At 47.2% G+C, this 25,241-nt stretch overlaps 2 protein-coding genes across 6 annotated transcripts; one reads left to right on the top strand and one right to left on the bottom strand.

Annotated features, from left to right (window-relative positions):
• Positions 1-3: 3 nt before the first annotated feature.
• RETSAT (retinol saturase) lies at positions 4-15,254 on the top strand. 5 transcript variants are annotated; one of them, XR_013349186.1, is made up of 12 exons: positions 8-308; positions 2,552-2,734; positions 3,052-3,293; positions 3,829-4,030; positions 4,494-4,691; positions 6,767-6,886; positions 10,532-10,670; positions 10,875-10,984; positions 11,064-11,230; positions 11,447-11,606; positions 11,845-12,442; positions 13,415-15,254. XR_013349186.1 is itself a non-coding variant. In XM_077843091.1 (11 exons), exons 1-11 carry the CDS (start codon positions 143-145, stop codon positions 11,982-11,984), a joined length of 1,827 nt encoding a protein of 608 aa, XP_077699217.1. In that variant the 5' UTR covers positions 8-142; the 3' UTR covers positions 11,985-15,254. The 5 variants fall into 5 exon arrangements, 4 of the variants coding, with proteins under 4 accessions (XP_077699221.1, XP_077699218.1, XP_077699217.1 ...); XM_077843091.1 differs by having other exon boundaries at positions 11,845-15,254; XM_077843093.1 differs by lacking the exon at positions 8-308 and adding an exon at positions 2,854-2,923 and having other exon boundaries at positions 2,571-2,734; positions 11,845-15,254.
• On the bottom strand, positions 13,140-22,789 carry TGOLN2 (trans-golgi network protein 2). The gene is made up of 4 exons (XM_077843096.1): positions 22,610-22,789; positions 21,127-22,362; positions 19,493-19,576; positions 13,140-18,026 (listed from the first exon to the last, which is right to left on the bottom strand). Exons 1-4 carry the CDS (start codon positions 22,646-22,648, stop codon positions 18,021-18,023), a joined length of 1,365 nt encoding a protein of 454 aa, XP_077699222.1. The 5' UTR covers positions 22,649-22,789; the 3' UTR covers positions 13,140-18,020.
• Between the last annotated feature and the right edge of the window lie 2,452 nt (positions 22,790-25,241).

Genomic DNA, 25,241 nt, shown 5'->3' with positions numbered 1-25,241 from the left:
GGGAGGGTCAGGCTGCGCGGAGCCGCTGGCTTCCGGGCTCAAAGGTTCTGGCTCCTCAGTGGTCTTGCCCCGCCGGGAAGGGCACTGAGGCGCGGCGGAGTCCTGGCCGCAGAGGCTGGGCACGGTGGCCGCGGAACCCGCCATGTGGCTTTGGCTGCTGCTGGCCGTTCCGCTGCTGCTGGTCTTCTGCAGAAGGCACCTGCCGCTGTCCGCAGGCAGAGCCCCGAACCCCTTCTCCGAGGACGTCAGGCGGCCCCCCGCGCCGCTGGTAACCGACAAGGGGGCCAGGAAGAAGGTCCTCAAGCGAGGTCAGTGGGAAGGGACCTAGGCTCCAGGGCTGCACTCGCGGGCTTGCATTCCCATCCCTGCCGGGCGAGCCACTGCCCACCTGGGCCTCAGTTTCCCCATATGTGAAGTGCTGGGAGGGCTTCCTTGCACGGGGAGGCGCCCCGCTTTATTGTCTGTTACCTGTGAGCGTCTACGCCCTGGCGACCTCGGACCATAAAGGCCGCCCCACTCGCGAGGTTCCGCCCTGGGTATCCCAGGGCCATGATATGGCCAAGAACAGGTCCACAACCTGCAGAAGAGACAAGAGACCTTCTCCTATTTGGTTACAGGACCTCAACTACCCTCCACCATGGTTCAGGGGCATGGAGGAGCTGCACCTTTCTTCCAATCTTTTTTTTTTCTTTTCCTTTCTTCCAATCTGTGTGGGAAATTGTATTTTGTCAATTAGAGATGATTTGACTGGTTATGCCTCCTCCCAAATCATGTGGTTGAACCTTGGTTCTAAAACTTTGGGAGAGCTTCAACGGGATGCCTCAGGCTCAGAGCTGCTCCTTGGTCAACTAGAGTATCTCCACTGTCAGCTTGAGGACATATTCTGGGGTTCCTCCTAAGGTTTAAAGGAAGAGTTCTGCTGCTTTAAAAAAAATTAGGGGCACCTGGGTGGTTCAGTCAGTTAAGTGTCTGCTTTGGGCTGGAGTCATGATCCTGGGATCCAGCCCCATATCCAGTTCTCTGCTCAGCGGGAGAGCCGAGTCTCCCTCTTCCTTCTGCTGTTCCCCCTGCTTGTGCTCTCTGGCTTGCTTTCTCTCTGTTAAAAAAAAAAAAAAAAAATCTTAAAAAAAATTAGATTTCCTCTTTGATCTTCAAGGTCCCTCCCACTTGTAAATTTTAGAATTCTGTGTGACACATCTTGTGACAGAGGCAGAGACAATACTGTTTTAAGTGGAAAGACTGTATAGTCTGAACTTCTGAGATCAAGGTTTTAGCTTGGACTCTCACTAATTTACTCTATAACCAATTAGCAAGTCACTCCACGTATCTGGGGTTGGTCTAAAACTGAGATGACTAGTTTAAGTGTTTTTCAAACTAGGCTGTGACCTATTACTAGTGGGTCCTGGCCATAATGAAATCAATTTAGTGGGTTGCATTTCAAAATGTGGTAGAATAGAAAATATCAGAGTCATCATACTGGTTCTGGCAACGAGTTCTGGCATACTCGGTCTGGCAAGTATTTGTATTGTGAAACTTCTATTTCATGTGTTTATATTATATACTTACGTATATCCTGGGTTGTGATATAAAATGTGCTTTTCTAGAAATGTCTGAAAAGTTAAGTTTTCCAAGTTCCTTTGCGGCTTGAAAAACTCCACATTTCAGTTCTTCAGGAGTGATCTTTATTTATTTATTTATTAATATATTTTTTAAAATTTATTTACTCATGAGAGAGACAGAGAGAGAGAGGCAGAGACACAGGCAGAGGGAGGAGCAGGCTTCATGCAGGGAGCCCGACGTGGGACTCGATCCTGGGTCTCCAGGATCACACCCTGGGCTGAAGGCAGCGCTAAACCCCTGAGCCACCCTGGCCGTCCAGGAGTGATCTTTAAAGAACAAATGTTGTGTTGGAAATGCCCTTGTAGCGCCATGTGCTGTCCAGGTTTATCTTGCTTAGGTGCTGGATCCTTAGTTCTTCCTCTAGACTTCCCAGATATGAAGGGGTGGTGCTATGATTTCTCATCTCTGTTCTGCTCAAGCCTCTGCTTCAGGGTTTTGAAGAACCATCATAGGACCAGGTTGATCCCTTGGTGCCAACAGAACTTGTAATTTCCAAAGAGAACAACCTTGTGAATGGACAGTTCCATGAGCCGGCAGCCTCCCCACAACACTGTCTTCCGTCCTTCATCTCCTTGGTTTCTTTCTTTCCTAGCTCTCCATTTGCACTTAAGTTTCTCATCTCGTATTATTGTCAGCTTTCTGGCTAGTGGTTTGCCAATGACTGCTTTCTTTGATAGTAGGGTAAAAATCCCCAGGTTCATATTGGTTTTGAGTAAATCAATCCAGAGTAAATCATATCACTGTCTTTAGTCTGTCTGGCTGATCCTGAGTATTTTCCAGGCTAATTGTTTGAGTTAGTTGCTCCATGCCAAACTCTCTAGAGTTTTCTTGCAGTGTATGAGCTAGTGGAGTCTTCCTTGGTTTCCATCTCTTTGCTCTCTTGCTGCCCTTGCCTGAGAAGCTCACTTTCTGTTTTTTCCCTCTGGGGTAGCTTTCTCAGCCAGCCGAGTGCCAGAGAAGCTGGATGCAGTGGTGATTGGCAGTGGCTTTGGGGGCCTGGCTGCAGCTGCGATTCTGGCCAAAGCTGGCAAGCGAGTTCTGGTGCTTGAACAACATACTAAGGCAGGAGGCTGCTGTCATACTTTCAGACATAATGGCCTTGAATTTGATACAGGTAAGGTTTATGTGGGAAGGGGTTGGGAGCATGGCTGTATCTTCAGGAGGCTTGGGGTAGCCATTGTGGGATGATATTGGACATTTCTATTGTTTCGGAGGTACCACTTTCTTTGACAGCTAGAAGCACTGGGAACCAAATTGGACAGAGATGTGATAGTTTCTGTTGCGACTCCTCCCCACAGAAAGGGTGGGTAGCCTCCTCTAGTCATGGATTCAGCCCTGCAGGACTACCACTTTCACCTTGGTTCCTTATCCACCTTTCCAGGGGTCAGTCCCCTTATCCCTATGACACCTTGTTTTTCTGTCTCCCAATAGGAATCCATTATGTTGGGTCCATGCAAGAGGGCAGCATTGGCCGTTTTGCCTTGGACCAGATCACTGAGGGGCAGCTGGACTGGGCTGCCTTGTCCTCTCCCTTTGACATCATGGTACTAGAAAGGCCCAATGGCCGAAAGGAGTTCCCCATGTACAGTGGGAAGAAAGCTTACATCCAGGGCCTCAAGGAGAAGTTTCCCCAAGAAGAAGCTGCCATTGACAAATATGTAAAGCTGGTTAAGGTAACGGGGACATGCCGAGGACCCCCTGTTTATCCCTCACAAGGCTGACCTTCTTTATTAGTGGAGTGACTGGTGGGTGAGGCAGGAGAGGAGGAACAGTGAAGTCTGCCCTGAGTTCAACCCCTACCCTTAGTTGGCTTCTGTGGCCAGCTAGGCCCGATCTTTGGAGCTTGGACCCGGCGGCTGCCACTCTCACTCTGGCCTCTGGGGGGCACTCTGTTCTCCTTTTTGACAAGGCTGCCTTCTATGTATGCGGTTAGATCACACCCTTTTTTAACTTCTAAGATCAGATGTGATTTTTCAAAAAGAATTTGAGCAGGAAAACGAAGAGCAGAAAATGACTCATCTGAATGTGGAATTCAGGAACAATTCACAGAGTACAGATTTTTAAATATCCAAGTTCAGCCAGGGCTAAGTAGTCCTGGGCAGTGGTGCTGGGCCCTGGTGCCGGGCTGGTGTAGGTTATAGAATGGGGATTCTGTTACAGGGGTTCTAGAGATGGGACCAGTTCTCACTGCTCGTTTTTTTCCCTCAGGTGGTGTCCTGTGGAGTCATCCATGCCATCTTGTTGAAGATGCTCCCGTTGCGCATAGCTCAGCTCCTTGGCAAGTGTGGGCTGCTCACTCGGTTCTCTCCGTTCCTTCGTGCATCCACCCAGAGCCTGGCTGAGGTCCTACAGCAGCTGCCAGCCTCCCTGGAGCTCCAGGCGGTGCTCAGCTACATCTTCCCCACTTACGGTGGGTACTGGCCTTGGGTCCTAGGCAGCCCCTGGAGGAGGCACAGCTCTCTTGGCTCTCAATCTTTCTTCTTGAACCTGCTTGACTGACTGAAATGGAGCAGGATATACCCAAGGCCCTCTGGAGCTTATGGATGAGAAGTCTTTCCAACCTACTGCTGGACTCCCTGGTAAAAATTTCCTTCATCCATGTCCTGGATGGCTTTCCTTTTCAACCAACAATGTCCTCCCTCATCTTGGCAGCATGGAACTTTGCAGGGAGGACATTCCCCCTGGCTCCAGGATCTGTAAGGTACCCTATGTTTGGATAGAAACAGGCCTCTGGCTGCCCTAAGCCCTGGGGCTCATTTGGGTCCGAGAGATGGGTAGACTTAGGCTGCGGGCTTTTTGGCAGGAATGTGTGTTTCTTTCTAAATGGTGCTGCTGCCTGCCTTTGTCTCATCACCCCTTCCTTCCTTCTGTAGGTGTGACTCCCAGCCACAGTGCCTTTTCCATGCATGCTCTGGTGGTTGACCACTACATAGAAGGGGCCTTTTATCCTCGAGGGGGTGCCAGTGAAATCGCTTTCCACACCATCCCTGTGATTCAGCGGGCTGGGGGCGAGGTCCTGACGGGTGCCACTGTGAGGAGTATCTTACTAGACTCAGCTGGGAAAGCTTGTGGTGAGAGCCCTGCATCATACTTCATGGTCCCTGGGCTGGCATGGGACAGAACTGGGGTATGGAGAGAAACAAGCACTTGAGGGCACGAGGTGTGAGAAGAACAGTCCTCACTAGGAGTTTAAGGCTGAAACTACCCAGAGCAGGGGCTCTGGGAGAGGGATGAATCTGGAGGTAGAAAGGATGCAGGAAGGATAGAAGATTGCCCCAAAGAACAGTATATAATCATTTAGTCACTAGGTAAAAATAGTTATCCAGTGATCCATGACTTCCTTGAATATAGGGGCTGTGTCTCTGTAATTGTTATGTCTGTAGATCCTAGCACATAATGGAGACTCAATACGTGTTTGTTCAGTGATGGATGGAATGAGTAAGTACCCTGGGCACTCAAAAGGGCAGTGTAGGCCAGCAAGATGTTCTGCCCTCAATCTCTAAATGGCAGGTGGAGCCAAGAATCTCATTATCCTGGCTCAGGTCTCTTTTTTTTTTTTTTTTTTTTAAAGATTTTATTTATTCATTCATGAGACACACACACACACACACACAGAGTGAGAGAGAGAGAGAATGAGAGAGAGAGAGGCAGAGACATAGGCAGAGAGAGAAGCAGGCTCCATGCAGGGAGCCTGATGTGGGACTCGATCTCGGGACTTCAGGATCATGCCCTGGGCCAAAGACAGGTGCTCAACTGCTGAGCCACTCAGGCGCCCCTGGCTCAGGTCTTTATTGCTACCTCACAGTCAAAATCTACTGCGGATGAATGCTGTGAGGAGAAGGTGTATGAAGGGAAGGACTCCAGTAGAAAGAATGGACAGGCCATCCATGACTAGAGACAGGCCGGAGAGGACAGGACTGATGTGACAGTGAACTCACCAGAGGAATCTTGTAAGGAGAAGGATGTGAAGGAATGGTCCAGAATACAAAAAAGCTAAGGGAGAAAAGGCCAGCAGCGATCTCTCAGAATGCATTTGTAGAAGAGACCAGGAAGTTGCCAGGTGATAAGGGAAAGGGGGCTGTCAGTTGTGGGAGATTTTTCTCTGATGTCCAGAGCAAGTTCTCCTTCAGGCCAGAAGAGGTCCATGAGGCAAGGAGGATTAATCAGTTTAATTAGTTCAGAATATTACTTGTATTTTTCAGGTGCTAGGTGATAAAAGATGGAGATAAAAACATAAGATGGCTACAAAGAAAATCTGCAACTCAAGAAGTTTCTAGCCTCATAGGGAGGATCACTGAGATATAAAGTGTCATGTAGAGACATACAAAGGTTGAGAAGCTAGCCCAAGGTTTTGGGCTGTTACTACAGGCAAAGGGAACAATATATAAAGGTATAGCTGTATGAAAGAACTGAGTATTTTTAGACATCCAGAAGTAGTAGTTTGAACCCTAAGAAACTGCCTTTTTTAAACAAAGTAGGCTCCAAGCCTGGCGTGGAATGCCCAACGTGGGGCTCAAACTCACAACCCTGAGATCAAGATCTGAGCTGAAATCGAGAGTCAGATGCTTAACCAACTGACCCACCCAGGTGCCCCAGAAACTGCTGTTTTTATAGATCAAAATGGTTAAATAGCAGCTGTTTCATATGGTGCCACCTAATCATTTAGTGAGTGTGGCTGGAGATGGGGCTGGAGACCTAGAAGGGCCCAGACCTTAGAAGGCTGGTACAAGACTTTGGAGTTTATCTTACAGAGGTTGTGGTGTCATCAGAGGCTTTCAGAGTGTTTTGGAAATGGAAAGATGGCAGCAGGGAAAAAGGTCCTGAGATTCCAGTGAAAGGGCTTCAGCCAAGGAGCTTTGTCAGTGTTAGTATGGAGGTTGTCAGTTTAGGCTAAAGGGCGCCCACATGGGATGAGGAGAGAGCCAGGGAAGGAAAGTGCAGAAGTGACTTGGGATAAGTGGAGAGTGCTCAAAGATGTCCCACTCGCTTTGCAGTTTTGCCTGGAGCCTGCCTGCTTGGCCCTAGGTGGGCTGAATGCCCAGGTCTGAGAAAATGCAGCATAGGTGGGGAGAGATCTGTGCAAACTCTGGGCCGTTCTCTTCCTCCTGGAGTGCCCAGAACCTCAGCCAAGCTCTTGTGCCTGCAGGTGTCACTGTGAAGAAGAATCAGGAGCTGGTGAACATCTATTGCCCTATTGTGATCTCCAGTGCAGGACTCTTCAATACCTATAACTACCTGTTGCCAGAGAATGCCCGCTGTCTGCCAGGTAAAAGATTGGGCTGTGTTGCTCTTCCAAGTTCTCAACAGTGCCTCTCTGGGACTAGCCTGCCCAGCCAGGCTGGTGCTCTTGCTCTTCTTGACTGTCCTGTGACCGTCTCTAAGAGAGCAGATGAGCACGAGCATGCTGTATCCAGCATCTATCTGTTCCCAGCAAGGCCTCTGTGTTTGGGTCTTGAGAAGCATCCTCAGTCTTGTATCACCCCCAGAGACCCCTTGGTCCTTATGTCTCATTCCATTCTTGGCATATTTACTCTCTTTCCCCCCATAACTTCACCCACTTTGCCCTCTGGCTTTCAAGTCTCCGTTCTAGGGTGCCTGATTGCAGTTTCCTCAGATCTTAAATCATCTCTCTAATAGTTCTTGATGGTGGGTAGCATCCTAAAGGAATATTTCTTGGGTTTTCACTAAGTTTGTGGTATGAATCTTACTTTTTTCCTTAATTTCCCACTTATTTTGAGTGGGAAAGCCTGGTCTGACATTATCAGTAAGGGAAGCTAAGGCCGACATGGAGAAGAAAGTCTTGCTATAATTGTTGGATCTCAAATAAAGGGAACCACTTCCTTTTTGGGGCTGAGGCTACAGGAGTACCCTTCTGGCTTTCTTCTGTCCCTTGAACTCTGGGATTCTGCTTGAAATCTGACAGGAATAACACTCAATGCCGTCATCTCTTCTGATAGGCTGTGTCAAAAATATAGAAGCCTGATTTTTGTGGTGAGGGGGCAGTAGGCATATCTGTAGGTGAGCCCTTCCTTGGTGAAATCTTTGTGGGAGGCTTTACCTTTGTCATTGCACATGATCCTCATTGCCACCTAGGAGAGAGGTGTCATCATCCTAATGTTTATGCAGGAGGTGAAGTGAAGTAACTTCCCAAGGCCACCCAGGTGAAAGTAACAAAGCTAAGGTGAAAACATTGGTGTGTTTGACTTGAAAGCCTGGGTTCTTGGCCCCTTCTGGACTAAGGAATGTGGAGCTCCCAGAGAAAAGTTCTCACTAAAAGGGGCAGAAGAGCTGGCCAGCCTACATAGAACAGAGTAGCCGAGCCAGAGTCAAGTAAGAGGTTAGCACTTTGAAATGGACTTTAGGTTATCACGTAACTAGAAGCTTCTGGTATGATCTGAGGACAGGCCAGCTGGCTGGGAGGGGACTCATAGTCCAGGAGGGTGAGAAGGTTCTAGATAATAGCCTCTGGCTAGAGTGGGAGGTGGAGAGTGAGGAACAGCTCAGGATACGGCTGAGGTGGAAACCAGGGACTTCAGTGATGCGTGGTGGAGCCCAGAGAGCCACGGGAGGGAGCTCTCCAACTCTAGAGGGTGGGCCTGTGGCTGCTCAGGGAAGAGATGCTGGGGAAGGTGGGCAGCAGAGTGGGTTCCGTAGGAAAGTGACGTCCCGGGTTTCCTCGCTGGGGAGAGGGTGGGTGGCAGTTGCGATGATCTCATATGTATGAAATGCATATGACCAAAACCAGCCTTCTCATCGCTTTGCCTTATTACTTAGCTGGGCCTGAGCCAACATCCGCTGCCAGCTAAGGTCTTCCATCCCTCACACTGTGTGAGCTGAGTGGGGTGAGGCAGATTGGCCAGTGACAGGGCAGCTGGGCAGGACTGTACGGCTGACAGACTTTGGTACTCCCTGCCTCCCTAACTCCTCAGACCTCTGAACCCTGGCCCTGTCCTCTAATGGGTCCTGGTATCCTCCCCCGCTCTGTGCCTCCTTCCCCTGGCAGCCATGTTACCCTGCTTTCTGATCCAGTTAGTTACAAAGTTTACTGCTTTTATGTATCTTATCTAATGGCAGCAGCCCTGTGTGGCTGAAAAACCAATTGCCCCACTTGGGTGGGGAGTTGGTTGCTGCCTCCGTGAATCCCAGTTTGAGAACATTTCAGGCAGTGGCAGTGATGAGGCTTAACCAAGGAGACCCCAGGTGCTGGGACCCCTTTGTTTCCAGCTGCTTTGGGGGTGGAGTTTTCATGGGTCTGTCTCCTTCTTGGAGACAAATGAGAAACAGGTATCTGGTGGCCTCTGGAGTAGGCGGTGCCTGTTGGCATCAAGCGTGGAGGTGGGGTGGTCAGGCAGAGGGAGCCTGTGTGAATGGGAGCACTTTTCTTAATTCCACAGCTGAGCCTCGAGGAGTCTCCTGGGGATGGTCTGAAGCGGAAGTGTTTGAGTGGGGAAGACTGGGCTGACAGTATCAGTAAGGGTAGCTAAGGCTAGCATGGAGAAAAAGCGCCTTGAAATGATCATTGTGTGCCTTATTTGGGACCCAAGGTTCTAATTTTCTGCTAGGTGTGCGGTTCCTGTAGCACATCCTTCTATTGGAGAAAAAGGGGAAGGAGGGGCTAGGTGCTATTCTAAGGGCCTCTAAAGCCCTAGAGGGTTCACTCCAGGGCCTCCCCCCTTCATCTTCTCCATGACCACCCCCACCCCAGCTGGAGAGGGGGAGCAGGCAGTGAGATTAACCCTGGAGGCTGGGATGTAGGCCACGAGATGCTCTTGCAGCTCCAGGGCAGCACCCCTCCTTCCCTCATAAGTATGCTCCACAGCCCGCTGCTCCCCACCCCACCCATTCCCTCTAAGTGTGCTCCACAGCCACTCCCCACCTCCTCCCCCGTAAGGGCACTCAGCAGCCACTCACCTGTGGATCTTCCACTTCCAGTCCTAGTGCAACCTCGTTTTACTCCCAGAAGTTGCCTGTTTTGCAGGATAAATTCTGTGGTTACCCTACACGTAGCACTTTCTTTGTAGCCTGTATGAGGAAAGCCAACTTTTCAGGAAAGGTGCTTTTCTGGTAGACAGGCATGATAGCTGATCCCTTAAGCGTCCCCAAGTCCTATAGAGGATTATGCACATTTTAGGTCCTCAACAAATACTTGTTAAACAAATGAGACAGAGCAGCCAGTGGCCCAGTCACCCTTCAGGCAGGTAATGGTCCTGGGAATGAGAACAAAGGATAAGACTTTGTAGGAGCCACTTCCAGAAGATTGGTCTGGGGTCATTTGTTGAGAGGTGGGGAAGCACAGCCGCTTAGGACCAGGGGACATCAGATGGCTCTCAGAGAGGCTGTCCCCTTCCTCCATACTGTTCTTCTTCCTCCTCCCCTACCTGAATCCTAAAGTGCCAGTAATGCTGTGTGCATTTATTCATCCGCATCACTTACCATTTTGAGGTCTTGTACTCACATTAGGAATTATGCATATTTATTCATTAGATGGCTTGTATTAAATGTAACACAGAAATCAGGCTTATAGCAAACTACTGTTCATATGCGTGCTATGTATGGTGGGGAGAGCCCAGGAATCCGCTCCTAACTTAAAGCCATCAGGGGAAGAGGGGAGGCAGCGAGCCTGAGACTGTCCTGCAGAACAGCCAGCTTAGGGAAGCTGGGCCTCCCTGGGTTCTAAGGGTGCTTAGAGCAGAGGTGGGAGGAGACAGAAGAGTAGGTACCTGAGGTGTTCTTCTCAGGCAAAGACCAAAGAGCAGACCCCGGCCAAGTCAGTGTTGTGGCAGTTGTAAAAATGGCCCCGGGTGCTAGGCTGGCCACCGAGGGTAAAGCTGCACATAAAGTGAGCAGGCGTCAGCAAGTTCTGGGAGTGGCCACCTCAGCCACAGTTCACGCAGCCCTGACACTTTGGCAGGTGTGAAGCAGCAGCTGGAGATGGTGCGGCCTGGCGTGGGGGCCTTCTCCATTTTTATCGGCCTACGAGGTACCAAGGAGGACTTGGGTTTGCAGTCCACCAACTACTTTGTCTGCTTTGACACAGACCTCGACAAGGCGTAAGGCGTGTGTGCATATAGGGGGAGGGGTCAGCAGTAGGGCTCTTGCTTCCTCCCTTGACGCTGGAGCCTCAGCAGCAGGATATGAAATAGGCCTCGGCTTCATCCCTCTGGGGGAGGGAGTGCTCCCTGGGGGTAACCTATCCTCGGGGCAGTGCCAGCGAGTGAGGCATGGGGATGGACAGCCATGCTCATCACCCCCAGGATGGAGCACTATCTGTCGATGCCCAGGGAAAAGGCTGCAGCACACATGCCCATCCTCTTTATTGCTTCTTCATCAGCCAAAGATCCCACTTGGGAGGACCGGTTCCCAGGTGAGGCTTTCGGTCCTGGAGGTGGGGGCTGGAGCAGGGACGGGGCCTGGCAGTAGTAAACTTGGTTCTGTGTCCCCAGACCGGTCCACAATGACTGTGCTGGTGCCCACCTGTTATGAGTGGTTTGAAGAGTGGCAGGAGGAAGCAAAAGGAAAGCGGAGCAGCGACTATGAGACTCTCAAACACTCCTTTGTTGAAGCCTCTCTGTCGGTCATCATGAGATTGTTCCCACAGCTGGAGGGCAAGGTAGGAGGGCAGACTATGTGGTAGTGGCAACAAACCTCTTGGTGACATTTATTTTTCTTTGGGGGAAGGAAATAAAGCCCTGAGATACCTCTGCTCCATGGAAGGGCAGGGAACCCATGCAGACAGGCAGTTTGGTCAGGGAGATCAGAAAAGGGAAGAGAGGAGGATCTCACAAGGCCCCACTCCCACCCTTTGGCTGCCTTTTTGTCTTCTCAGGTGGACAGTGTGGTCGGAGGGTCCCCACTGACCTACCAGTTTTATCTGGCTGCTCCCCGGGGTGCCTGCTATGGGGCAGACCATGACCTGGACCGTCTACATCCTCATGTGATAGCCTCCCTGAGGGCCCAAAGCCCCATTCCCAACCTCTACCTGACAGGTACACTGACTGCCTCATTTCTCCAGGGCCTGAGACCCTAGGGTTCCCTGTCACACAAAGTACTCTGTTCTGGCCTCAGGTCTGTCCCCTGCAGTCTTCTAAACAGGGATGGGCTGCCCCAGCAGGCTATGGACCCCGGTCCTGATCTAAAGTCATCTTGGTCTAATGAACATGAGAGCCCTTGTTGCCTGCCCCCTCTTTGGGAAGATGCTCAAAGGCCCCTGTTGTTGTCTCCTAGGCCAGGATATCTTCACCTGTGGGTTGATGGGGGCCTTGCAAGGGGCCCTGCTATGCAGCAGTGCCATCCTGAAGCGGAACTTGTACTTAGACCTTAAGAAGCTCGACTCAAGGATCCAGGCACAGAAGAAGAAAAAATAGTTCAGTAAGCAACGAATCCGAGGATTCTGGCTAACACTATGGCACAACCCTTGACATAGCCATAGTGTCTTTCTGTACTGGTTCCTTCCTCACATAAAGCACTCTAATTTGTTTTTGATTTCTGAAGAGGTCTGACACACAGGTCACAGTTCTCAAGCTGCAGTTCTTCTAGCTGGGCAGGTGATGAGCTCCCATACCTCTCTAATGTGCTATCTGTACTAAAAGGCCTGGTGTGGGCCAGTGACTTGGGCAGCCTGTCTTGTCAAGCAATGCTTTGCATACCACACTCCCATACCTCACAACTCTAAGTAGTCAGAAGTCAAGTGTTCTTTGGTCAGATGGACCGAGCCCTCAAAAGTGTTGGCCAGCTGAAGCAACTTGATCCAGTTGTCCCGAGGCTCCTCCTCTTCTATTCTATGTGCTGTGCTGCAGGAGTTCCACACTACTGAGGATAAGAGGTACCTAAAGAGATTTTTATCAAAACCTGGGCATGATTTTGGTTGCAGTTCCATAGGTTCAGAGGACCCCTGATCCCATTTTTGCTGGTTCCAATGGCTCTTTCAGAGGGTGGGGAAATACCTAGGACAGGTTCACTCTGGTTGTGGACGTGGGGATAAAGACATTACTTAGCAGGGTGTATGTTAGAATATCCAGTTCTTATACAGCCAAGCCCTCAGTTTGTCTTCCTTATTTTCAAGTTGACAACAGGTCTTCATCGGGCCAACACCAAGATACCCTCGTGCAGCTCACTACCTGAGCCTCAAAGTTTATCTTCCAAAAATCAACAGCAAAGGGTGACGTTAGTAGTTAGGGCACAGGACTGGAAAGTCGACTCCACTGGGGTTGAAGCAGGTCACGGGTATAGCAGATGACAATCACAGAGGTAACTGGAAGACACTGGAAGACAAGCCATCTACATGCTAGACATAGAACATGGCTACCTGGTAGGGAGGAATGGGGCTGGAAATCAGACAGGATCAGAATGTAGAAAGCACACAGAATGTGTGCAAGGGCCAGGGACAGTGTTCCTGGTTATTGATACATGCAAGGGGATTGGATGGGAAGGTGAACAAAGGCTGAAAAAAAAAGTGGCCTTTCACTTCTAAAGGCCTTATTTCTATCAGTTTTATTACCATTTTAATAAATTTAATGATATTAGAGCTTTAATATTTGAAATTTATTTTGGTTTCTGTGCAATGATACAAAACTACATTGAAATGGCATTCAAAGCAGCTCAGTAAAACATTATGTACTGAAAAATACTTATCATTAGACCAAATAAGCTTTAAAAAAATAAAATTAAGTAATTATATAGTTAAATTAAAGCTGAAAATATAAAACACTGCAAAAACAGTGGCACTCTAATTGGGTAAACAAAAAAGGGAAACAATTTCAACAATCATTTAACATGAGAAACTTCTGAATTAAAGGAACATCAAAGAGTGTGAGGAAGCTGGCTTTGCTGGCAGCTTGAAACTACACAGCTCAGACCCAACACTGTTACAGAGGAGTTTCGCAACTGGGACATATTAAGGAAATTCATGTGTGACTCGTGGGACTAGCTGAGGTGAGATTCAGTCTTTCTCTGGATGAACAGTTAAATGGAACCTGGAAACCTCTTCCTGGGATTATTCCTTAAGCAAGGCAGTGTCAAAGGCAACCCTCCCAGCAAGACTTCAGAAAACAGCTGGCAGAACTACAGGATCTGGTGTCTGGTGTGTAAAATACTCTCCTCCCTGTTCAAATGATTCAGAACATGTGCAAAGTGTGCTAGCTTTCATCACATATACATAACAGCATTATGTATCAAGTTACCCTGTTCAAACAAGGAGCAGGCTTCCTCTTTTTGACTTAAATGACATGAAGTGAGAAAAAAAATGAGAATAACCATCAGGGGAATTATAGAGGTTTATAATTCTATCACCAACTATTTCAATAAAAGCCATCACGGGAAAAGAAATGTCAGCATATATATAGTTACTTGTCAGAGCTTTCCGAGTTATTATAGCCTTTTTAGATAGACTGGCTTCCACTACCCCCGAGTCCAGAAGTGGATTCTTTCAATAATTTACTTAGTAACCTGTAGCAAGAAAACCAACACCTCTAATGACATCCATGACTGAAGCCTAGACTCCTATTAGAAATCACCCTTCAACCAAAAGGGGTGATTTCCTGGGGCAGGAAAGCCCGTAGCTGTATAGATATAGGGGTGCCTCTCATGGCTCCATGTGCTTCACTGCCTACCTCTACCCTTCTCCCTGGTTGGAGAGGCCTTAGCCAACTTCTCCTCCTATACACCATCTCTAGAAAAACATGCTTCTGATTGTTTATTTTCAAAAGGACAACTATTGAGAAAACAACCTTTTTTTTTAATCTTAAAGATTTTATTTATTTATTCATGAGAGACAGAGAGAGAGGCAGAGACACAGGGAGATGGAGAAGAAGGCTCCCTGCACAGAGCCTGATGCAGGACTTGATCCCGGGATTCCAGGATCACGCCCTGGGCTGAAGGCAGGCGCTAAACCATTCAGTGTAATTTCTAAAGTGAAACTTAAATTCTATAGTCTTCTTTTAACACAATACTATTCAGATGCTCAAAAAATGGAACTATGTGGACTCCACAGAATACATATTTTGCATCCACTTAGTGCCAACCTTGGTTTCTGAAACCAATCTCTCTGCTCTCCTCAAAAGCAAAATCCATCAAAAAGGGATGGCAAGCAGTAGCCAGGAAGAGCTATATGAGACCTCAGTTAAGTCACATGCAGACTTCCTGAACAAAGAAGATGTCTCCTTTGCAAGACCCTGAACTAAGAGTATCTAGGGAATGTCACTACACTGTACACAGATATGCAGATTGTGCCAAAGGCACACCTGCAAGTAGCTGCACTTTGGGGAAACAATCAGATATAGACATCAGATAACATCTGCCCTCTGTTTTTTTTTTCTTTTTTTTCTGGAGTTCCAAAATTTGTGATTGGCATTAGTACTTTTTAGAATAGAATGGAAAGAGCAAATCCTGTGAAGTGGGAGCAGTTAAGAAGGTGCATGGGAAAACTTGAGGTGGGCCCTGAAGGAACATTTGGAGAGGCAAGCAAAAGAAGAGAAGGGAGTGCACCCTAACCAAAGAACAGCTGCGGGAAGCCAGGAAATGGAGGACACAGTAAGAACAAAAAGCCTAGATGGGCCTGACAAGAGGAGCCTTTGGCCTAGACAAAGGTAGATGCTCTACATCTCCTATCGAAAGGTACGAAAGTGTAGATCTACAGAGTCCTGAATACTAGGGTCTATAAAAGCTTGATTCTCTAAGTCACAAGAGGGAGATAATAGCTTTAGATCAGGGTAAGGATTTTGGAAAGATGTATCTGGTCTCATTATGCACACAAGAGAAGGTAGATAACTTATGATGGCTCTGGGTAGGTGTAGGGGGAGGTGGAGAAATTCAGGAGAGAAGTGAAATGGTGGGGGGGGGTGGCAGGAAAGTAAGGAAAATGGAAAGAAAGACTATATGGGAGACATTTTGTTTTAAATGGATAGGTCTTTTATAACAATAAAAATGATAAAAGACTATAGGCTGGAGCTGAGACAATTAAAGAAAATGGGCAGCTTGGGATGCCTGAGTGGCTCAGTGGTTGAGCATCTGCCTTTGGCTCAAGGCATGATCCCGGATTCCTGGGATTGAGTCCAGCATTGGGCTTCCCTCAGGGAGCCTGCTTCTCCCTCTGCCTATGTCTCTGCCTGTGTCTCTCATGAATAAATAAATATTTTTTAAAAAATGGGCAGTGTAGTAGGTAGAAGAGAGAACTTTAGTTTTAGTGCCAATAGAACAAGCGAGCTGAAATATTTAGCACACCACAGGATTTGGTTCTTTGGGAACTAGGCCAAGGATAAACACTTGGGAGTCACTCAGTTGGAGGATGAAGAATAGATGAATTTCTGACAAGATGAAGGAAGACAGAAACCTGCCTTTAAGGGCTCTGTCCTCCACCAGCACAGGGTAAAGCAAAGTTCTTAGAAACCAGGTCAGTCAGAGAAACCAAAAGAAGGGGATTTCAATTTGGATGATCAATAGTGTCCTTTTCTATGAAGGTCAAGACTAAGCGGGCAGCCTAGGTGGCTCAGCGGTTTAGCGCTGCCTTCAGCCCAGGGCGTGATCCTGGAGACCCAGGATCGAGTCCTACGTCAGGCTCACTACAGGGAGACTGCCTCTGCCTGTGCCTCTCTCTCTCTCTGTCTCTCATGATTAAATAAATAAAATCTTTAAAAAAAAAAATGGTCAAGACTAAGCTCTGAGAACAAGTCATTAGATTTGACAATCTGAACCTCTGGAAAAACACTACAGGTAGGAAGATAAGGACCAAAGTGAGTGTGTAAAGGTTATGAAAGGAAGGAGTAAGAAGTAGAATGGATGGCAGCAGGGAAAATCTAGGCATGCATGAAGGTAGAAGGAAAAGTGCTAGTGTAGACAAGCAAACAGAAAACATTAGGAGGAGGAAAGGTAGGCAAAGGGGAACCATGGTTTTATGGAATGCTAGGAGAGCCTGAGAGAAGATTCCTTAGATAAAGTATTATAAGGTTGGTGTACAGGTAGAGAGAATGATGCCAGGAGCATTCATTCATTCCTTATCTCCACCAATCTCAACTCAAAGCCATGCTCTGTTTTAAGCAAAGTGCCAGATATTGTGGCAACAGGATGGTCCCTTCTGCAGACTGACTTCCTCAACAGCACAGAATTCATCCCACTGTCCTCATATCTCACATTCTTTGTATTTCCCTGAGATCAGCTATTTCCATTTTTTCTTTACAGAAACAACTCTCTTTAATAGGTTAACACAACTAGACCAGATTTAAGGAAAACTTCAAACCACAGCATGATCTGAGACACTAACCTCAGTTACCGCAGAGGAACTCTGAATTTCTTAAATTTTAATAACCCCTGACATGGGTTGGAAGGAAAATTTTTACTAATTACCCTTGGCATTTTATATCAGATGAGAGAACCATTAACTAGATTAAGGTGGAAGAGAGTACAGTTGGATTCTGATTACAAGTCTATTTTTTCTACTTTAGGCAACAAAGGCAAAACAGAGTTTATGGGAAACCATTCATGAAAGCCTTTTGAAAATAATGTAGATCAAATCCAAAACGCAAAGCATGAGCTTACCCTATTTTAAAAAATTTCTGTGACGACTGTGGAGTATAGAAGAACACAGTATTGTAATAATCGTAACTGTATTTTAAAAATCTGATGGGAACCATGGCTTTACAGCTCTACTCCCAGAATCCCCAAGTTCAGTCAGTACAACCAAATGGAAACTGACTTTGTCTTAAGTGATATGAAAATATTGGAAAAATGTGAAGAACTTTTTAGTCTTCTTTAAGAAGAAGACTAAAAGACTAAAGAACTTCTTTAGTCTAAGAGTCTGGACACTTTAGTCTAGTTTAGTCCACTAGACAGGTTGGACTTGCAGGCAAAAAGCACTTTTTAAAAGCTGTTTTGGTTTGCTGCTGGAGCCTTTAAAAAGAGTCATGTGTTCCAGGTAGCCCTTTACCTGTCAGCATTCACCTCATCTTTTGTAGGGCACATCTCCCCAAAGTAAAAGGGCTTGGTACAAGAGCACCTCAACCTGCAGAGTGTTCTCCTAGGTCTGCCAACATAAATAGTGGTGGACACAATGCTATTTTCAAAGGGTAACACTAAATGGCCCCAGGCCCAAGGGAAGGCAGCCAGTGGCAGTAGCCTGCCAGGGGCTGAGATCTCCCTTTGGTCACAACTGGCTTCCCACATGCTTGCTCTACTCACACTCAGAGGAGGAAAGGATGGAAGACACCAGCATAGATAATGGGGACACAGGAGTACAAGGTTACCAAAGTGCAGGTGCAAAAATCAAAGCAATCCCCCCACCTCTGCCAGCCCAGACCTGCCACCAAACCCTAGAGGAGGGGGTGTCTCTTAGGTCACAGTATTTTTTTCTTCATTTCTCTTGATTTAAAAACAAATCAGCAGGGAGGACACGGTTCTCAAGAACGGGAAAATCAAATCTGAAATGAGAGCAACACAATTCATTGGCAACATTAATCTCCTTCTAGAGGAATATACCTCACTGCTATGATTCTAGGGGGAAAAAAGAACTTATCAGAGTTGCAGTTCAGGAAGAAATTCAGAATTAAGACAAGCTGCCCTCCAACATACAAAAAGCAATTGATAAAATAAAATAAAATTATTTTAAAAATCAGTTTGAAATTGGGGTGCCTGGGTGGCTCAGTCTTTTAAGTGTCTGCCAGGGTTCTGGGATCAAGACCCGTGTCAGGCTTCCTGCTGAGCCTCCCTCTCCCTCTGCCCCCCTCGGCCCCCTGCTCTCTTAAATTTAAAAAAAAAAAAAATTAAAAAAAATTATGAAATCAAACATACTAAAACATGCACACTTGGTGAAAGGAATATGGGAATCTTAGTTTCTGTTTTGTATGATTCTACATTGTTTTGAATTGTTTACACGTGTATTTTTTTTAATTAGAAAAAAAGTGAAAGGGAAATAAATCCTTGAAGTCCATTATCGGGAAAGGTACTAGGCCAGGGCTAAATTGTGAAGCTGACCTACTGGGCTAGTTAGCAAAGGTGTTCTGAGCTGAGTGGCTTATTTCTTGCCAGTGTGAGCTATACACATGAACGGTGTTCCCTATAGGAAGTCCTGGAAATATTCACAGTTGAGTCACCAACTACTTTTTACCAATGTCCTGAGTGTCCCTACACAGAAGGCAAAAGGAGGGGGTGCATGCTGGCAGCAAGGCAGTGGAAGTACCCTGTTCCCACTTAGACAGGATGCCCTTTGGGGAGAGCCTTGCTCCGATCATGCACTGTGAGGTGGAAGCAGGCTCTGCTTTCTGGTAGGCCTGCGTTGACCCCACTCAGGAAATCTAGTCCACAGTACTTGATAGAGCCAATCTGGGGAGTTGGAGGCCTTTATGTTTCTGGACTCATTTGTGTTCAGGAAGTGTAGTCTAATGCTTTGCTACCTAAAGCCTGGTTCCTCAGCATTTGGCGTCACCTACAAACTTCCAAGAGATGTAGAAGCACAGATTTCACCCTATATGTAATGAATCAGATTTTGCTTTTTCATCACAATTCCCAGGGTGATTAACATGTCTCCTAAAATTTGTGAAGTGCTGGTTCAGTGCAAAAAGTATAGGATAGGTGTCTATGGAGTTGCCATCAGGTCTTGATTTTGGCACAAACTTTTAGGAGGAACTTTGGGGAAAATCATGTTTCTGGGCCTCAGTTTCCTCCTCTGTCAAGAGATGGAGCTGATGTAGAACACATGAAGGCTTCTTCTAGTTCTCATATTGCAGACATGCATACATATGGATGTCTCTACTTTGTGATCCACAAAGGGCAGGGCAATGGCAGTGGCACCCAGAATCAGCTGCCACCACCAGTGCAAATCAAGTGCACTGCTGGGCCTACCTGAGACTGCATATCCCTCCCACACACCTGGGGCTCCCTTCCTTACCTTCTGGTCCAAACGCTGGTAATCACTGGCTTTTGGCCGCCGAGTGACTTTAGATCTTTTTCCTTCTAGGACAAAAGCAATAATCTGGGGAAAGGAAAAAGAAATTAACAGATGATTCTACAATGGCTTATTTCAGTCTCTGAAATCAGAGGTCATCACCTGGTAGTACATTTTTTTTTTTTTTTTTAGATTTTATTTATTTATTCATGAGAGGGAGGGGGTGGGTTGGGCGGAGAAGCAGGCAGAGGGAGAAGCAAGCTCCATGCAGGGAGCCCAACGTGTGACTCAATCCTGGTCTCCAGGATCACACCCTGGGCTGAAGACGGTGTTAAACTGCTGAGCCACCCGGGCTGCCCTGGTACTACATTTGTTAATGACCCCGGCAGTGAAAGAGCCGCAAACTCACAAGAGGCATCTTTAAATTATAACAGTTTTCAGGAGGACGGGGCCTCCAGTTACATCAGAATCTTTTATACTGCTAAACAGGAAATGACAGATGAAGGAAGACTATTCTGGCCGTTAGCCTGTGGGAGTCTGGATGATTTACTCAAGAGCACAAAGATCTGCCAGCTGTGCCCCACACAGCTCTAGGATCAGACATTCCTTTTCTCTCACAAGCAATAATTATTTCTTATCTGCAAATGTACTTTTCCTCCCCACACCTTGCTTCATTTTAACCTTACTGCTTTTACATCTAAGATTACTCTGTGGGACGAGCACTTGGATGTAGAATAAAGAACTATTTTTACTAAATATCTTCCCTCATTCCTCATAGCCATAGGCATACTGATATCATAAACTGAACTCTCCAATTTTAACCAGGCTATAGAAACTACTAAATTCTTAGAGCTAGCGGGATCCCTGGGTGGCTTAGCGGTTTAGTGCTGCCTTCACCCTGGGGCGTGATCCTGGAGTCCAGGGATGGAGCCTGCTTTTCCCTTTGCCTGTATCTCTGCCTCTCTGTGTGTGTCTCTCATGAATAAATAAAATCTTTAAAAAAATAAATTCTTAGAGCTCAATAAGAAATGCAATCATTTGTCATCAGAGTGGTTGCTAAGCAACACAGATATTACTCCACACCAAATCTGCTGTAACATTAAAAGACGATTGTATCCATGCAATTTTTGGTCATTCTTCTAATCGGAAACTCAACCGATTGTAGAAGATAGTCCCTGGGCTCTCTGCTGCTGATGTCAAAGACTATGTAACCACTCTTTCTGCCATTGCAGATGCAAGATAAAAGTGTGGGAAAGGAAACTAGAAATGATGCACTATCTTCAGAGTGGAAATAGGAAGATAAGTACTCTACTTACAAACTGTCAGGTACTCAGATTCTCGGAGGCAGTAAAATGATCTAAATTTAAGATTGTGGGAGAAGACCCCAATTCAGGTCAGATCATAAAAATGTCCTCATTTGGCACCTAACACAGCAGCAGAGGGCACTCAAAAGAATCGGACATGAAAGAAAATGATTTATAAAATGAGAGTAAAGAGACCTAGCAGAATCTGAGGAAAAACTGAAGTTTGACTTGAAATCTCCAGTGCTCACAGGCAGATGAATGACAGATATTGGCCCACACACCAAGCTTTCAAGGTGGAGGAAATCTCATTCCTCAAGACAGTTCTTGACTTACCTTCCGTTTATTGTGATAGGCAATATAGAGGACAGCAACAAGAATGGCTGCAGTCACCAGATAAGCAAAGAAGTGGCTGCTTTCTGCACTAGCACTTCCAAGACTGTCCTTATAAAGGTCATCATTCTGCCTACCCACAGAATCCAAAAGTGTCCCTTCACGGTTCTCACTGGAGGCAAGGCCAGGCATTTCTTTCTCTCCTTGGAGTGGTGAACCTTCTTCAGGCTCCGTATCCCCTTCCTCAGCCTTCTTGGGTTCCACATCTTTGGTAAGCTCTGTAGACTTGCCTTCTCCCTCCTGCTGTGAAGTGGGGTCAGAGTCCAGTAATACTCTCTCCTCAGATTCATTTTTATAATCATTCAGAGTGGGATCTTTGTCGGCTGGTATGTTTAAGTGAGGCTTGGTGGGCTTCTTGTTATCAGAAGAGGGGTTAGAGACCAGCTTGTTGGAGTGGTCATTCAAGGACTGCATCTGGGACTTCACCTTGCTAGTGCCATCTCCTGTGGCCTGTGGCTTGGGCTTCTCATCGTCAGGGTCGTCTCCCATAGAGTGTGGCTTGGGGATCTCGTCAGGGTCCTCTCCTGTGGCTTCAGGCTTGGGCTTGTCAGGGTCGACTCCTGTGGCCTCAAGCTTGGGCTTCTTGTCAGGGTCCTTTCCTGTGGCTTCAGGCTTGGGCTTGTCAGGGTCGACTCCTGTGGCCTCAAGCTTGGGCTTCTTGTCAGGGTCCTTTCCTGTGGCTTCAGGCTTGGGCTTGTCAGGGTCGACTCCTGTGGCCTCAAGCTTGGGCTTCTTGTCAGGGTCCTTTCCTGTGGCTTCAGGCTTGGGCTTGTCAGGGTCGACTCCTGTGGCCTCAAGCTTGGGCTTCTTGTCAGGGTCCTTTCCTGTGGCCTCAGGCTTGGGCTTGTCAGGGTCGACTCCTGTGGCCTCAAGCTTGGGCTTCTTGTCAGGGTCCTTTTCTGTGGCTTCAGGCTTGGGCTTGTCAGGGTCGACTCCTGTGGCCTCAAGCTTGGGCTTCTTGTCAGGGTCCTTTCCTGTGGCCTCAGGCTTGGGCTTGTCAGGGTCGACTCCTGTGGCCTCAGGCTTGGGCTTCTTGTCAGGGTCCTCTCCTGTGGCTTCAGGGTTGGGCTTGTCAGGGTCGACTCCTGTGGCCTCAGGCTTGGGCTTCTTGCTAGGGCCGTCGTCTCCGGAATGTGGCTGCAGCTCGCTAGGCTCTCCTTGTGTTGGGGCCTCGCTAGGCTCTCCTTGTGTTGGGGCCTCTGAAACAGAGAAACCAGTTCGCTCTGAGGAGAGGAAATCCGGGAGAAGGGAGCCCTCAGAGCTAGAAGAGACCGAGGCAACAGGCAAACGGGGGAGGTGGGTGATGGCAAGCGGAGGGGTGGCTCCGGCAGGGAAGAAGCGGGTTCAGAGAGCGACCCGGCCGCGGTGAGGACGGTGGACCTAGGGATGATAGTAGGATTATTGGGGGTGGGGTCTTACCCGCCACTGCGAGGCTCAGCAGGGCCAACGCAATCAGGAACCGCATCCTGCACTTACTACTCTTCCGCTCTCTACTGCTCTCGCGACATCCGCGCGCGCACTCTGGGCGCTCATAGCCCCGCCCCTTCCTGCGCTCGTCCTTCCGCCGCACGCCCAGGCGAGGGGAGGGGCCTCGGCAAGGGCGGGAGAGGACGGTGATTCTGCTCTCGCTGGGGCCGGCGCAGCGTCCCTCGGCGCAGGCAGCTTACACCTTCTTCCTTTCCCAGGTCCACCACGAGCGTCAGTCCCCTTTTCCTTCTTTGCCCTTGTATTTCCGAGACAATTTTGGCAGAGCCAGAGCTGCGGATGGCCTAGCCTGCGGATGGCCCCGTGGGGACTGCACCCGCTGGGACCCGGCGCCTGGGCTTCAGACTGCTCACCTTTCTAACCTCTCTCTTTTCTCATGGTTCTTTGCTCGTAGCACACAAACGTGTTGCGCTCAGGTCTCTCCCATCTGGAAACAGAAACTGATCCCGTCACCTTTGTAGCGGGAGCCTTCCCAGTCCAGTTCCTCTCTTTCCTGACCCCGCGGAAACTGCTCTCCGAGGTCTCCCCAAAGGTACATCTTTTTTCTGGTCATGAAAGTTCTTCACAGTCATTATAGAAGATTTAGTGAGCGTATTTATAGAAATAGAAGACAAAATCTTTGTCCCATTCTTCCGGGATAATCACTATTAAAGTTTTAGTGTGTTTTCTGCCTTGCAGACGTTAAAAAAGAAAAAAGACTTTATTCGTTCACGAGAGACAGAGAGAGAGAGAGGGGCAGAGACATAGGTAGAGGGAGAAGCAGGCTCCTCACAGGTAGCGCGATGGGGACTCAATCCCTCAACCCAGGATCACGCCCTGAGCCCTGAGCTGAAGGCAGACGCTCAATTGCTGAGCCACCCAGGCGTCCCTGTCTTGCAAACATTTTAATATATTTGGTTTGGTACATTCTAATGGTTCAGTAAAAAAAAGCTATACATGAGAAAGTTCTTGCTCCCTACCATTCTACAGTTACCACTTAGTTTATTGTGTTTCTATGTAGTGTTTTATTTTCTAGTGTTTTTTTTTTTTTTTAAACACTTACGTATGTACTTATTTTTTCCTCCGTCTTATATTGGTGTATTTTTTGTTCTTTTCTATACATATTCATTTTCCTCCAAATTTGTATCATTGGGTAAATAGTTTTGTATCATACTGTTTTTTTTTATTTTTTTAAAAGATTTTATTTATTTATTCATGAGAGACACAGAGAGCGAAAGAGAGAGAGAGAGAGAGGCTGAGACACAGGCAGAGGAAGAAGCAGGTCCATGCAGGGAGCCTGATATGGGACTTGATCCCGGGTCTCCAGGATCATGCCCTGGGCCAGAGGTGGTGCTAAACCGCTGAGCCACCAAGGGATCCCCATATCATACTGTTTAAAGTACTGTTATGTTTATACATTAATGGCTGCTTGAAATCGTTTTATAATCATTTGCCAGGTTAGGTGCTTAGTAGAGAGTAGTTTTAAAAATGATAGATCCTAACTTAAGAGTGTAGATATCTCCCAGGTGAAGTTGAAGAGAAGAGGATGAGTTCTCCCTTCAGCATGTGCGAAGGCCTGGAAGCAGGTGGGAGCCTAATATTTTGTGGAAGTCTAAAGATGAGAACAAGATTGCTAGATAACAGAGAATAAGGAAAATGGCAAAGGATGGGGCTGGAGCAAAGCCAGATTTAGGAGCAAATGATCTGGGAGTTGTCCAGAACATAAGTCTTTGTGTGACAGAAAACTACATCAGAAAATATTCCAGTTAACTCGGGTCAAAATGTAATCCCACCAAAAAGGACTACAGCCACCAAGGGAAATACTACTCCTCTGTAGTCTGTTGAGTACAATATTTAGGTTACATGTCATGCAGTTCCAGTCAGTTGAAATTCTTCAGAATTTCAAGGAACAGGTACATGGCATAGAATGTTTTCAGGACCAGGTACTTTGTTATTTACAAACCCTTCAATATACTTCCCAGTGTTCTTCTGTTGTAAGAAAATCTCACGCACACTCTCATTATTGAGGAGAGAATAAGAATCACATAGAAGTGGGGTCCCTGGGTGGTGCAGTGGGTTAAGCAACCAACTCTTGATTTCAGCTCAGGTTGTGATCTTAGGGTCCTAGGATCCAGCTCAGAGTCAGGCTCTATGCTCAGCAGGTAGTCTGCTCAAACTTCTTTCTCCCTCTGCCCCTTCCCTCTGCGTGCATGTGCGTGAGCTCTTTCTCTCTCAAATAATGTTAAAAAAAAAAAAAAAGAATCAGAGAAATTTTTTATGAAGTTATTTCAGAAATGTGACTCTGCTCTGGCTAAAGGATGTGAACTGGTAAATGAATCTGTTTCTAAAAGAAAATTCTCTCCACCTCCCTTAAATAAATATTTGGCTAACATGACAGGATATTTGCTTGGCATGTGTGTAAGGAAGGGAATGGAATTGTTTAGCTTGACCTGGCATCCATATTTCTAGGCAGGAGAGTAGAGAAGTGTCCAAATCATGCAGTATATCTGGCATATAATTAAGACTCCCCAAAGTTATTATTATATAATTAATTACATTATATGAGATTTTTAAATATAAAGATAAATGAAAGT

The sequence above is a fragment of the Canis aureus genome, chromosome 12 (genome assembly GCF_053574225.1).
Source record: "Canis aureus isolate CA01 chromosome 12, VMU_Caureus_v.1.0, whole genome shotgun sequence".
NCBI lineage: Eukaryota > Metazoa > Chordata > Mammalia > Carnivora > Canidae > Canis > Canis aureus.
Note: the sequence above shows the minus strand (reverse complement) of the source record. Positions and strands in the feature narration are given on the sequence as shown.